At 34.3% G+C, this 15545-nt stretch overlaps 1 protein-coding gene and 1 long non-coding RNA gene across 2 annotated transcripts; both read left to right on the forward strand.

The window, feature by feature from the left end:
- Positions 1-3258: 3258 nt before the first annotated feature.
- On the forward strand, positions 3259-5709 carry LOC110942385. Its single transcript, XR_002594813.2, has 4 exons — positions 3259-3709; positions 4088-4195; positions 4340-4392; positions 5367-5709. It is a non-coding gene; the product is annotated as an uncharacterized LOC110942385 (long non-coding RNA).
- A 1582-nt stretch (positions 5710-7291) lies between these two features.
- LOC110942382 (7-deoxyloganetin glucosyltransferase) lies at positions 7292-10621 on the forward strand. The gene is made up of 2 exons (XM_022184138.2): positions 7292-7883; positions 9558-10621. Exons 1-2 carry the CDS (start codon positions 7379-7381, stop codon positions 10493-10495), a joined length of 1443 nt encoding a protein of 480 aa, XP_022039830.1. The 5' UTR covers positions 7292-7378; the 3' UTR covers positions 10496-10621.
- The last annotated feature ends 4924 nt before the right edge of the window (positions 10622-15545 follow it).

Consider the following 15545-nt stretch of genomic DNA (forward strand, 5'->3'; position numbering starts at 1 on the left):
AAAACTTTGTTTGTTTTTGTCTTGGTTACATAAAGGTTTTCTCACCTTTTAAAATTTAACCATCAAAACTAAAACTTTGTTTGTTTTTGTCTTGGTTGCATTTCGACTATTACCCAACATTTCCACACACACACATGCATATATCCTTAAAATGTCTTCGGAAATAATCATGTAATTGTTGAAAAGACATGAAGTATGGTGATGAGTCAATATCTACATATGAATGATCACAAGAAAAGATAGTGGGGTTGGCCTTCTCCCTATTAAATGTGAATGGTTATTTGTTTCAATGTTAGGTCCAAGCCCAATTACATTTAAGTCTATACTTTTTGTTATTATTAATAATGACAATAACATTTTAGTTTTATTAGAGACATTGATGAGTTTATAACAACATGGTTATGAACCCTAAAATGTTAATAAATGACCAAGGTCCTACATAACTTTATTAAAGCACGGGATAACAGACGTGACATACAATTCGTACGATGGCATTTTGGCAGTTCGTTTGTGGCTTCTTCATTCATGTAGAAGGGTGGCCACAGAAGCCTTAATTTAGCCCCACCCGTTATTAAATATGATATATAGATGTATAAGTTTTTTTTACTTATTTTTTATTTTTTATAAGATACCGTATCGTTAATGAACGGCTAACCATACATTGCAGACGCATATGATTTTAGTTAGAATCGAATACTCAAATTTATATTTTTTATTTTTTCATGTTTGCCATCCAAATACTCAAATTGTTTGTTATGTCAAGAGGGGCCTAATCATTATAAGGTTTAATTGTAATAAAAATCAGCCTAGTGTTAAAAAGGTCATCGATCCATTAAATGTTGGGCCTTAGCCTATATTTATACAGCTGGGTCACATCTTAGCTTTTTATCTAATGGGCCTGGTCTATGTAGCACGAGCCTACCTCAGTACCTCTTGCACAATGGAAGTCTCATCACTGGCGGATCTAGGAATTTTTCCATGGGGGTGCGGAACATTTTTAAAAATTTTAGGCCCCTAGGTATATAAGTAAAAAAATTGGTCCGTATCCGGTCGGGTCGGGTCATGTAAAACAAACGAACATCAAACTAAATTTATATAATCATCAAAAGCATGTCAAACCTTGTTACAAACATAATTAAAACGTCGACGCCCTACGGGTTTTCATTTTTTGAAATCTATCCAAAATATCATCTAAAACTAATTTCTTAAGCAATTCTTTCTCTATATAACATAAGTTTATCGCTCCATAACATAATGTTTCAATTTTAATTTTAATTTTCAACTATTCAAGCCCTAGAAATAATAACGTAAGTTGTAACCCTAAAAATATATAAACAACATAATCACCCTAAAAATATATAAACAACATAATCACCCTGAAAATCATCTAAACAACCATAAACAACGTCAAAACACACAAAATTTCAAACCTATTTAACAACTTTATTACCTTGTTTTCTCCTATAATATCAACCAAAATCATCAAAATAACAAAGAAACTTACCCGTGTTTGGATTCCGGTTAGATTTGGTGTCAAACGACGGTGGTATGGTGGCTGATTACGGTGGTCGCCGGCTGCTGGACTGTCGTTGGCAGTGCAGGGACGCAAGAGAGAGAGAGAGAGAGAGCGTGAGAGAATTTTTAAAGGTTTTGAACTTTAATTATTTTATTATAGTTTGAAATATTGTTGGGTTCGGTTATTGGGCTAAGACTTAGTGGGCTAGCTAGTTAGGAATTATAAGTGGGTAAAGGTATAGGTATTTGGGTTTAGTTAGTTAGGTATTAAAAGTTATATAATTTAGGTAGTATTTTTTTTTTTAAATAAGAGTTTACTAAAAAAATTAATATATAAATTGATAACACTTTTGACCTAAGGGGTGCCCCCGAAAAACTTCAAGGGTGTGGTCGAAAAATTCCAAGGGGTGCGGACGAAAAATTCCAAAAAGTGCGGACGGGATTTTCGACGGGCTTGGGTCCGCCCTTGAGTCTCATTGGACATTAAATACGTTTCTTTACCCAATTTCTTTGCATCACTGCTTGTCTGCTTCGGTGTTAAATACGAATCGCGACACGAAAGGTCTTCTTTGACTTGATGTGGTTCAAGTCAGTATTGTTGTAAATTGGACTTAAAATCAGGTCGGACCGGTCGGTGGCACGTTTAATACGGTAAAAAAACTCTTGCTTTTTTTAATGTCCCAGAATTGGGCCTGGCCTAGTCTTATAGCTTGGGCTTGCAAACTAGGGAAGCACACGAAAGGCCTCCCAATAATATGAATGATTGAATGAATGATCATGGGTTTGGTTTTATGTTGTGTATATGCATGATGTGAGGTTAGGGACTTAAAAAAGGGATAACGGGAACCATTTATTTAACATCTAAAATATATTATAAAAATTCAATTAAATATGTAAAATAAATTTAAAATGGGTTTCGGAGTTTTTGCATATAAAGATTTTTAATTGTTTTTAAGCGTTATTTTTTTATTAAAATGGATTCTATATTTATATATATATATGCAAAAGCTTTAAAAAATTTTGAACAAGAATAATTTTTTACATGTTCAATTGAATTTTTAATGATATATTCAACATGTTAAATGTATGGTTCTCCGGTTTTCACTTTTTTGAGGTTTTTATAGTAGAACCCAATTTTGAAGTTTATCATACTTCAAAGTTCAAAGATTTATTATTATTTAAGTTATCATCTCAAATACAATAAAATTAGTCACATTTCTACGCAATTTATTCTCAAGCTAACATATTTAAACATATTTTTAAAGAGAAATTCAAATTAGTCACATTTCTACGCAATGTATCTCCACTAGCCGGGTTCCGGAAAAATGGATTTGTGGCGGGGCAAGCGGTACTGAAAGCAGAGTCAAAGAAGGTGGAAAAGCATGCGAAAGCTTGTGAGGATAATCAACATGCCTTTGTCCCCCTGGCGTTTGACACGTTCGGCTCCTTGGCGCCGGAGGCAGTTAGGTTCTTGTCTAGAGTTCAGCGTGTGGTCCATAGCAACTTTTCGACCCCTCAGGGGCGAGGCTTTGTTTTTAGTAGATTAGGGTTTTCTATTCAAAAAGGGATGGCGGCGCAGTTTGTTGCTCGTCTACCTGCTATCCTTATGTAATTTGCCCTGATGATTCGAATGAAATTATTCCAAAAAAAAAAAAAATAATAATAATAATATATGTATCCGTTTCAATATCAAAAATAAGTTAGAAAGATATAATAATTAATTCTAATCTCTATACCTAATAAAAGAACAAGGTTCTGCCACTTGGCACCCCCACATTCAACCAATACACATGTCAAAATTCTAGCCAGTCCACATCATCCTATCCTAGGTGTAATTTTGTGAGATTTTTCAATTTTTGTGTATTATTAATTCTTTCAAATATGCTGAAATGTTTGGGCGGCCAGATTCTGTGGATTCAATTTTTGAATTTGAATTCCATTTACTCATCCCAAGAAACTCATTTACACATGGCAAGTTCCTTTCTTTATCACCCAGTCAAAACCCTAATCTCCACTCCAGCATCATCTACGACGATCCTCCTCTTTCACTCAGATATTCAAAACACCCAAAGCCGCTCATGATTTCAACCTCTTAACTTCGTCTTCTTCAATACAAATTCGGTCGTCCATCTTGCTGAGACAAACACAGTCCAAACCCTAGCGAAGAGATATCGGTTCACCCGTTTCGATTCAGGTTGCGGCAAATATTGAAGGCAAACATTGATCTTTATGCGATTAGGGTTTCCAATTACTGATCTTTATGCGATTGTTATGCTTGCTATTTTTTTTTTGTTGAGACTGTTCAATTAAGCTAGACGAATAGTCCTAAAATTGTTCGATTAAGTTAGATCTGTGCTTGATTAGGTTAGGTCCTATAATTTCATCTCTTTATGCAATTTTGTAAAGTTATATATTATTATTAACTATTATACAAATTAGGGATTGGATTCAAGTATGAGTTATCGAAAATATGGCAATAAGTTGTATTTGGAAATTTAAAGAGGTGTTTTTTATAAATTAGAACCGTAATCATACTTGTGCAGAGTTTTGATCAAGCTTTAAATTGATTCAGGTGACTCCAAGAGTTCATCTGATGGTAAAAAACCAGTGCAGTTACAGGTTGTGTGCTCTTTGCAATATGCTACACAGGAGTTTAGAGGTCATCTTGAGCTCAAGTTTGGTATGTTCGGCTGTGGTAATAATTATTAATTTATGTAGTAACTTATTTCGCACACCAATTGTTTGTTGGAATGTTAAAACCTACTTGAACTGAACATGATATTGATTGTAATTTTGTATGAGAACCAATTTTTTTTATATGCAGCAAATCAATTGAAAGATGGAAGCATGGCAGATAATCCAGGTCTTTTCTATTGGGTTAGTCTACTTATTGCTTTTACTCTGTTAATGTGATTTATTTATTTGTTGATCGAGTTTTTATTAGTTGTTGCTGGTTCTTAATTTACCCATTTTACTAATTCGCATGGATTACCAATTAAACAAATAAAAAAAAATAACACTTGACTACTATTTGACTACATTTTGATAAAGTGTACTATGATTTAAACTCTAATTCTCAATTCAATGATTTTATCTTGTGGGCCAACATGACAAATTGGTTTGTGGTTTTTGAGTATCCTTGTCAACCATTTACTAATAATCATATGATTGTTTGATTTTGATATCTGCACCTTAATTTGGTAGTAAAGTTGGAATGAATGTTAAGGGTTTCTATTAGCATTGTTCTACTGATAATACCACTTTAAGCATTCTTGCCCTCCATATAATAATCAAAGTACAAGGTTGTTATTATTTGGGCAAAATCGGTAATCTAAGAAGCTAAGAACCATTTTTGCATTTAACATCTTGAATGCTCAATAAGAATCCTTCAGGTTGAGAAATAGGTGGAATATAAGAGTAGTTTATGAATATGTACTTCTAGCTGCTTTTATCTCTGTTCAAATGTAAAGAGATAAAGTTTATTTCTAAATGGCTTTGAAAATTAAGCAAATTAGAATAAACCAATAAACCACTAACACTAGCATGTAAATTTAATATTTTTATATATGTTTGCTTCCAAAATGGTATATTTAATCTTCTTTTTTATATTTTAGTTAACGTGGAAATTATGACAATTTAGATCAAGCTCATATGTTCTTGCATCAATAGATGTGACACACGTTTGCTTATCTATTTATTTAGTTATCTATGTTTTGTTATGCAATTGGAAATTATTGATGTGGCAGTCTCTCCTCTGTTACTTCTGAATTGGTCGGTTTGAGTGGGTTTTGGCTGGGTTGCATAATTTATGTACTACTGACCGTTGCTTATACGGTTTACTGTCTTTGTAGTTACTGTGCAGATAATCCAGGTCTTTTAAAAACGCAGATACGAGACTTATGTTCTTGCATATGCAGTTTGATGTTAAATACTGAGGCACATAATCCAATGGCGTATCCAAAAATGACTAAACCCGAGTTTGTGCGAATGAACCTTGAGCGTTGTATATAAAGAATACGACACGGAATGTTGTATATAAAGAACTTTTTAGAGATTTGTAATTTGTATTTGTATCTATAGATTTCTTAGGTGTGATAGTAAATATGATATGTAATTATATATAAATCTTGTGCTACATTGGATTTTATGTTGTTTTGTTATTAAGAACAATATAATCACATCTGTTGGTCTTCATGGGATTGTTGTAGAGATGGCCGAGAGGTAAACTTTTATCCCAAAAATTAATTCCATTCAAATTTCAAGCAAAACACTTAATTTCCGGTTGTGTTGCGATACAGTCCATTTCCACAGTAGGTTTATATTTGAAATATACATTATATATTCATTTGTTAAAACCCGCGTATACGCGGGCAATAACCTAGTACCATATATGCACACAAAGGATAATATCAATTTGCAAGGCCCACCTTATCAAACTTGTAACGCCTGAAAAAGGCAGTCAACACGACAAAAACAAGATCGTTTGTTTATACTTCACTATAAGTTATAATTTTTTAAGGCATTTAAAAAACTATACAAGTATTCATTTTCCTGTATGACTATTTTAGATTCAGACGTATAGTTGCTGATACACATAACTAGATCACCGATAAAGTTTTACTCGATAGACAAAGTAAAGTTGACGCACCAATAAAAACTAACGGGATGGATCATGAGAAAACTAGTTTAAACGAGAAAACCAAAAAACTAACTAAAAAAGTCTAAAAAACATACCAATTTTTTTTACATTTTTTTTTATAAAAATCACTATATTTTATGCATGGAAAAAAAATTAAATTGTTTTTTGTTGTATTGCACATGTGCACTATTACGGATATAATGATGCACATGTGTAGTACACATATAATGCACATGTGCAGTATAACAATTTTTTTTTTTTTGAAATTTTTTTTTATATATAAAATTAGTGATTTTTTTATAAAAAAAAATTATAAAAAAAATTGGTATGTTTTTTTAGCTTTTTTTATACTTTTTTAGTTAGTTTTCTAATTTTCTCATTTAGATGTAGCTTTCTAATGATCCTCTCCCTAAAAACTAATATGATAACGTCGGTTTTACCCACAATATCTTGACCTTTTGCGTCGAGGATGTGACAGATTCACACATGGTACTTCACCTACACGACAAGTTGTGTGAAGTGTATGTTAAAAAAAAAAACTTTTACGATTACACCTTTAACTTTTACGATTAGAGTGCCGTGCTCATTCATATTTCATTTTTATAATAATTAATTGTATTGCCAATTTTCAATGCCCTTTGTTAGTCAATATTGTTTTTTCTTTAATTGACTATTCTTCTTTTTTTAATCATATTTTGCTTATTGTTTACGATTTATTCTTCCTTATCATGATTTTTCTATACATTACATAATTTATCATCACTACAAACCCGTGGCACGATGATGCTCCAGTTGTACGTCAGTGATCCAAATTTACCGTTGAAAAAAAGGAACAAAATTAAACTTACGTCAGCGGTTGTAATTAACACTTAATAAATATACAAATTTATTATTATTTTTTTTTGGTGAAGTTTAACTTTTGTGGTGATTTTCAAACTTCAATAATCAAGACTTAAACAAAGGTGACAATCATTGACTAATTATAATTCGCACTTATATTAATTGTAATTTGTTTACATAACTTTTGCCCTTGCAAAGTTTAAGATTTTTTATTTTTAAATGTCTTTTTCAAACTTCCATTATCTTTCAAAACCTAATCATTTTTATATCCACTTTTATGTGGTCATATTGTCCATTTGCATACTACATATCATCATCCCCTACAAACTACAAGCCAAAAACAAACAAACAAGTGTGTGTTTGTGCACGCGCGTCTAGAGCTCAATGGCTTCGAACCAAGAACACAAGCCACACGCTTTGTTCATACCCGCTCCGGCTCAAGGACATCTCAACCCGATGATAAAACTAGCCAAAATCCTCCATTCCAAAGGCTTCCTCATCACCTTTGTCAACACCGAATTCACCCACCGCCGTCTTGTCAAATCGCAAGGCTTGGACGCCCTCAACAGCGTCTCTACGTTCCGGTTTGAAGCCATTCCTGACGGTCTTACGCCACCTGAGAACACTGAAGTGACCCAGAATGTGTATGATATATGTAGATCCACACAAGAGAATTGTTTGCAGCCCTTTAAAAGCCTTATTGCTAAGTTGAGTGTCGCCTTTTCGCCGGTGACTTGTATAGTGTCGGATTTACTCATGGGTTTCACACTTGATGCTGCCAAAGAACTTGGTATTCCAGAGTTTATATTCTCCACTGGTGGTGCTGGTGCTCTTTTATGTAGTGAACAATTTCCCATTCTTCTTGACAAGGGTTTGATGCCACTCAAAGGCAAGTTACTTTAACTTTGTATTTTTGACGTTTTTCAATATATTTTTTTAGTATTATTATTTGTGGTTGAGTTAATTACTGTTTTCGTCCCTATGGTTTGTCAAAAATCACTATTTCAGTCCATTAGTTTAAAAATTGCGATTTCAGTCCCTGTGGTTTCACTTTCGTAACCATTTCAGTCCACCTCATAACCATTTCACTCCCCGTACTAACAGAATAAATGGATTGAAATGGTTACGAAAGTGAAACCATAGGACTGAAATGGTTACAAAAGTGAAACCACAGGGACTGAAATCGCAATTTTTAAACTAATGGATTGAAATAATGATTTTTGACAAACCACAGGGACGAAAACAGTAATTAACTCTTTGTGGTTGGGTAGGTATTCACTATCAAAAATAATCATAAGAAAGCCATAGTGTATTTGTCAATTTTTCCATCCATTTTTCAACTCTCTTTGTTATACATTAGCGTCACATCATCATATTTCAGTTCCATATTTTCCATCCCAAAACGGGAGTATCCATCCTTTCCTTCTCACCGTGACTTACTCATCTCTCTTCCTAGAAAAAGCTGGGTACCACAACACACGATACGGTGTTGAAATTGGTACCTGATTGCCACCTAGGATCGATTTCTTCTAGGTGTCAAATTTGAAAAGCTCTTGATACCATGTGGCCTAAGGTTGTATATTGTTTTTATTTTATTTTGATAAATATGATTGAACATTAAGAGCAAGCAATTTTTCACTAGACATTTACAAGAACGTAAAAGGATGTTTATAAACGTTATCAGAAAGAAATTAAAAAATAATTTAAGTGAAATCAATAGTCTTACTTACATCATCAATCAAATTTTCAAGACTCAATTATTTATTAATAATGCGACAAAGTCAATGGTAGAAAATGTTGATTTATGACGGTTTTGGTTGATTTTATACAAAAACATAGATATTTTGTCATTAATTAAAATACAAATGAGTGTGTAATATGAAGTAATTGTTGGAGTAATCTTATCATAACTCAAAAGTGAAAGGATGCTAAAATTTAGTTTATTTCAGATGGAATATTTAATATTTATGGTAGCTTGGCTCGGCTCGCTATAACTCGAACTAACAAAAACTGCTAAATTTACAACTTAAAAAGCCCTTAAAAATAAATTTCTTCATAGACTAAGGGCCATAGTTGCCATTTAATTTAACCGTATAGCTAAATATGCAAGTATAAATAGTTAATTCACTTTGTACATTGTCTTTACCTTCTTTTATAGGGAAGATACCCCCTTAGTTTTTTGTTTTCTAAATGACGTGGGACAAAAAAAGGATGTGAACCTTATCGAGCCAGCTCACGAGCCGAGCCAGGCCAAACTCGAGCTCGGCTCATTTACAAACCGAGCTGAGCTTTCTTCGAGTTTTTTTCGAGCGAGCTGCGAGCCACAAGTTTTTTGAACACCCCTAGTTTTATTTTATTATTATTTAGTTTTCTAATTTTAGTCTAGTATATTTCTTAGGCATAGTATATATAGGAGTTATAGTTTAAGTTTTATGTACTTTCAATTTTAATCAAAGTGTTTTTTTTTTCTTGATAAAATGATTATCGATCATATTGAAGAAGACCTTATTTCCGATAGCAACAACTCTAATGTTGATGTTGTGTTTTGTTTATTTATTTCCAGATCCAAGTTATTTAGTAAATGGATATTTGGACACAATAGTAGATTCTATACATGGTATGGAAGGTATACCTCTAAAATACATCCCACCTTTCATTAGATACATCAATCCAGGTGATGAATTCATGGTGGAATTCACAAATGCACAAATCAAAAAAGCGAAAACAGCTTCGGGCATTATCTTCAACACGTTTGATGATCTAGAACATGACGTTTTGGACTCGCTAGCTTCGATATTTCCTCCATGTTATGGAGTCGGTCCATTGCATTTACTCGAAAACAAGATAGCCGATAAATCACTAGCATCCATCGGGTCGAACCTCTGGATGGAAGAACCCGAATGCATAAAATGGCTAGACACAAAACCAGCATCCTCGGTTGTTTATGTAAATTTTGGTAGCATTACCGTCATGACACATCAACAACTAGTCGAGTTTTGTTGGGGCCTCGCTAATAGCAAACATTCGTTCTTGTGGATAATGCGTGCGGGGCTCGTGGATGGCGAGTCTGACGCGCTTCCACTAGAGTTTTTTCAAGAGACAAGTGGTAGAGGGATGTTGGCAGGATGGTGCCCTCAAGAACAAGTTATAAACCATCCGTCTATAGGAGGGTTTTTGACGCATAGTGGATGGAACTCTACGGTTGAAAGTATTTCAAGTGGGGTGCCTATGATTTGTTGGCCGTTTTTCTCGGACCAGTTCCCGAATTGTTGGTTGAGTTGCACGAAATGGGGAGTTGCGATGGAGATCGATAGTGACGTAAAAAGGGATGAAGTCGAGAGGCTCGTGGTCGAGTTGATGGCCGGAGAAAAGGGGATGGTTATGAGGAAAAATGCCATGAATTGGAAAAACAAGGCTATTGCTGCAAGTAGTGTTCCTGATGGTTCTGCTGTGATTGATTTGGAGAAACTGATTAATGAACTAAAGAAAGTTCCAAAATGACACATGGTTCATTTTAAAATGTGTCTTTTTGTCAAGTGTTATGTTTTAGTGGCAAGTTAATAAGAATATCATGAGTTAAAAACTATTCAAATCCATTAGTTTTTATATAACTAATTATGGTTTTTTCCTTGCACTAAACACAGCATTTTACCATTATTTATTGAGAAATCACAAAAACAATCATTTATTTGGTCATTTGAGAACAAATTATCTGCGATTTTATTTCATGTATCTACTTTTACTCAAGTCTCAAGGTGTCATCTTTTTGGTTTAATGTTGGTGTAGAAAAGAAATTATAGGTTAAATGTGGATAAATAATAAATATCCAAATATGAGTCGTGTATTACACATTTATATATAGCTGGTAAATAGAAGTATATTTTAGAGAACACGTAAGTATAAAAAGTAACATGTGTCATGATCTATGAGTAGGGTTGTAAACGAATCGAACGAACACGAACAAGGCCAGGTTCGTGTTCGTTCGTTAAGGAAGTTAACATGTTCGCGAACTGTTCACGAACGCATACCGAACATAAGTTTATGTTCGTGTTCGTTTGTTAAGGAAATTCAGTTGTTCACGAACAGTTCGTGAACACTGGTCTCGAACACAAACGAACGCAAGCAAGTAAAAATGAATGCAAACGAACCTTTAACTTGAAAATAAAAAAATAAAACATTGTTATCCTTAAACATTGGATATAACTAGTTAAATACAACAATCAAATGATAAATCAAAACACAAGAAATTTACCACACCACCAAACGATGAATAAAGTTTAACTAACTTTGACATAATTATCCCCAAAAATTTCTTAGAATATCCAAATTTTAGCTAACTTAGAAAAAATAGGGTTTCAAGTTTTCAATATATTTAGATAAAAGGTTTATTATTTATTATTTTTTTAGTATAATCAAATGAACATATTACCGAACGTTCACGAACGCAGTCGAACGAACGAGACCTGTGTTCGTGTTCGTTCGCTAAGCTAACCGAACGGAATTTTTTGTTCATGTTCGTTCGTTAAGCTAATCGAACGAACATAAACGAACTTCCCGCCGAACGGTTCACGAACTGTTCGCTGAACGTTCGGTTTGTTTACAGCCCTATCTATGAGACAAAGGAAAAGACATTTTAAGAGAAATGTGAGTATAAAAGGCAATGTTTGAAAACCGGACATCGAACGGATATTTACCAATCCATTGGTTTAAATGATCAGAGTGGATTCAAGAACGGATGACGTCATAATTAGTTGATTTGTTAGATATAAAAAAATGAATAACAATTTATAGTCTAATTTGGTTATCATTTAACCAAAATAGTAAAAATAATGGTTTATAAGGTTTCAACCTTAAAAAATACTAATCATTGGTTAAACCATGTTCATTAAAGTTATATCTTCGTGGGTGTTTGGGATTGAGTTTGGAAATGACTTATTGACTTATTCGCCTTTTGAAAAAGCCAACAAGTTAATAAGTCATTTTCAAAAGCTATGATTTGGAGGTTCTCAAAATGACTTATAGACGTATTGGCTTCAATAAGTTAATAAGTGATTTTCAAACTCAATCCCAAACACCCTCGTATAAGAAACACACTTAGAAGCTTTGACTATTTCAGTTTTGACCGCGGCTAGCGGCCAACCAATACGATTGGTTTAATTAAAGATTGTTTAATATGAATCAACCAGACTGCTTAAGTCTATGGGTGCCAATCCGAGGAAAAAAATGCAAGAATATAGCTGGATATGTTTAACTCGAACCCTACATTGTTGTTCTGTTTATTCTTTTCCAATAAGTCAAAGTTATCTGGTCAACTCTTATATTAGTCAAAATGGAACCATGAGCGGGGTTTACTGATTTAAATCACAATGGAACCTTCAGGCATTCATTTATTTATCAACTGGAACATGATCTATCAAAGAAATGTCATCAAAGACTTTCGGGTTATCCATCACAATGGAACCTTCAGGCATTCATTTAATGCCACATTTGGTGGATGAATATTAGTTCCCCAGACCTTAGGTCAAGAGTTTGAGCTGAGCCAGTGTTGATGAGTAAAAAAAGTAATGAGCTTAATTTAAAATGGGTTTTAGTGTATAATGGGCTTAAAACAAAAAAAAAATTGTTGATTGGTTTAAGTGTTTAACAATGTATAGATATACACAAGTTGGGTATTGGGCCGGAACTGGACTTGGGCTCTACATGTATAGATGGATACTCAATTTACCTGGTTAGGGTCAGGTCGAGTCCGATTCCTGCCCAAAAACTTGGTACAACTAGGTATATTTAAAGAAAGGGTTTTTGACCTTCGGAATTAGTTCCTAACGGTCATTGGCGAAGCTTCCCCCCCCCCCCAATTTTTCCGAAACCGGGGGGGCGAAAACGTATATACCTAAAAATTTTCTATACGAAAGTACTATTCATAACACTACGCGCCGAAAAGTTCGGGGGGTCGGGCGCCCCCTCGGACTAAGCCTAAGCTGCGCCCCTGCTAACGGTGATTGATTTAACCGTTTCTTACCGTTGAGACGTATTATTTGTTTTTTTACTTTTTAGTTTTTACCAAAAGAACAAGTGATAATATGAAAACCCTAAAACGATTTTGTGTTGATGATGAAAACCCAAATCCTAATTCCTAATCAGCACCTTGGTTTATATATCTCTCCACATTGAACATCAACCCTCCAAGATATTGATGCAGTAGCAATAACCCTTATACAAAGCTATTGACCGCACCGCACCGCAACCTCAAACTTTCGTCTCTTATCAGATCCAGTCCCCTAGCTTTTACTATACCCCGTTTGTTACTTGCACAATATACCAATTACACAATCATGTGCCAAGAAAACATAAAATTTAGGTTTAGCATTTGAATTAGTATTCGATGCTATTTTAACATATATTTCTAGTGATATATCTGTTTTTTTTTTTCTTAACATTTACTCTGCGCAGCTTAAGAGGTCCCGCGGGGGGCGACCTTCCGAACTTTTCGATCAGTAATGTTATATATATGCAGTTTTCGTATAGAATTTTTTGGGTATATACGTTTTCGACCCCCCAGTTCTAGAGAAATTTTTGGGTATATACGTTTTCGACCCCCATCTTTATTGTCAAGCTTCGCCACTGGATACCACACCTCAACCATTGAGCCCAGTACTTTTATATAATAAGACAATTTTCACCACCTAATTTTAATCTTTATGAGGAAAAAAAGGAATATTCGGTGCAAGATTCAGAAAATGTGTTTACTAATTGGTAGCTACCATTTTATCATTTTTGTTGGCTTCATATTTGAGGCTCATGTTACCAAAAATATGTATACCACTAGTTGGATTGTTTTTACAAAGAAATACTATAGACATGCCACTTTTATTGGTGGTTCTGAATTGATAAGAATTACATTAGTTTTATTCTCTACTTTTGTTGTCAAAAAGTGACCAAATTTAGTGGTGCAAAATTGCCAACTGTCGCCAATGCCAACATAACCAAATTTGACTTAAATTGACAAACTTGGAGCTAAATTAAAATAGCAATATTATTAGCATGTAAGCATGTATCCAACATGAACCGAATTGCCAATTGGGGGAAATTGACCTAGATTTAATGAAACCTGTAAGCATTTACCAACATGAATAGGTATTAACATAATGATGATATTAATAACAACTAGTAGTCTAGCATACATGATAACATGAATCGAACCATCCCAGTTAAACGTTTGGTTGACCGGGTTTGTTTTATATTAATAACATGAATCAAACCAATATCGAGTTTGTTTTATTTTAATAATAATCTTTGGTTTCCTTGTGTCAGAGGCTGTGAACCTACTTAATCGAGTTCAAAGGGTCATGCAAAATAATGTTATGACCCAACGATCTATGGATGTAGTTTTTAAAAAATTTAGTTTTGCTATTAAAAAATGGGTAGCGACGCAACTTGTTGCATGTTTACCTTCTATCTCGATGTAATTTCCGGTTGGAAATGGTTTTTAACTATGTTAATATGTCCATATTGATGTTAAATATCGATCAAAACTGAATTTTTATCATATCACATGGGGATCCCACTCGTATTCCTAAAGAACCATGTTGATGCAACAAATACGGGACCAAGGATGGTAGCTGGGCTAGTCAGGCAAAAGGGCTGAAGGGTTCAGTTTTGCCTAACGCAGGTTGCGGGGTCCCTCCACGTTTGCAAAACGTGGAAGGAGGTTCACTAGTATGTTTGAATTATTTGCTTTGAAGTTCTTTCTCCAAGGCCGGCTCGGATCCAGAAAAGAAAGCAAATAGAATGAATGAGATGAATCTGATGAAGAGTTATTTGGAAGTGACAAAGAACTCTTTGAATGACCAGAGATTAAGGAATCTCTCTGCTTTTCGGAATGTCTTTGAAGTGTTTATGAGCTGTCTTCTTATAGTGGAAGACACCTCCCGAAATGGTATGGACTATACTAGCGAGACCTGTTTGCTTATGGAGGGTTTCCCCTTTTGGGGTTGAAGGCTTTGGACCCCTGGTTAATAGTGTGTGCTTGTGCAGACCTGCTCTGACTTTGTGAGTTGGTGAGCGTGAGTTGGTGGGACGAGCTGTTAGACATGACTAGTTACTGTTTCTCGATTCCCTCATTTTACAGCTTTTCATCCGATGAACCTTTCAACCTTTTAAGCTCTTTGCATATTAATCATTTTGTTTATCCTTGGGCTACCCCCGTCGTCAGCCCCCCAAGTCAGAGGTTTTTGGGGTAGTACACTCAAAGACTTCTGACTTTTATGCATGTCTTTTAAAGTCTTGAAGGGTTCGTTGCTTGGAGGCTTGAAAGGTTTGAGGCAGTTACTTTTTTGAAATTTGAATTTGAAACGATTTGACAGTTGATTTGATTGACATGTGTCAGGCGGCGGATTGGCAGAGATTATTTATTTACCTTTAATACCCCTACTTTACTTTCATATTTATTTTAACAGTTGCAAACTTTCTTCATTTTCCTTACAATCGTTCACAGTTTTTCCTTCCTCAGGTTAGTTTCTCTTCTCCATTTTCACTTTTACTTTGTTCTATC

The sequence above is a fragment of the Helianthus annuus genome, chromosome 5 (assembly GCF_002127325.2).
Source record: "Helianthus annuus cultivar XRQ/B chromosome 5, HanXRQr2.0-SUNRISE, whole genome shotgun sequence".
NCBI lineage: Eukaryota > Viridiplantae > Streptophyta > Magnoliopsida > Asterales > Asteraceae > Helianthus > Helianthus annuus.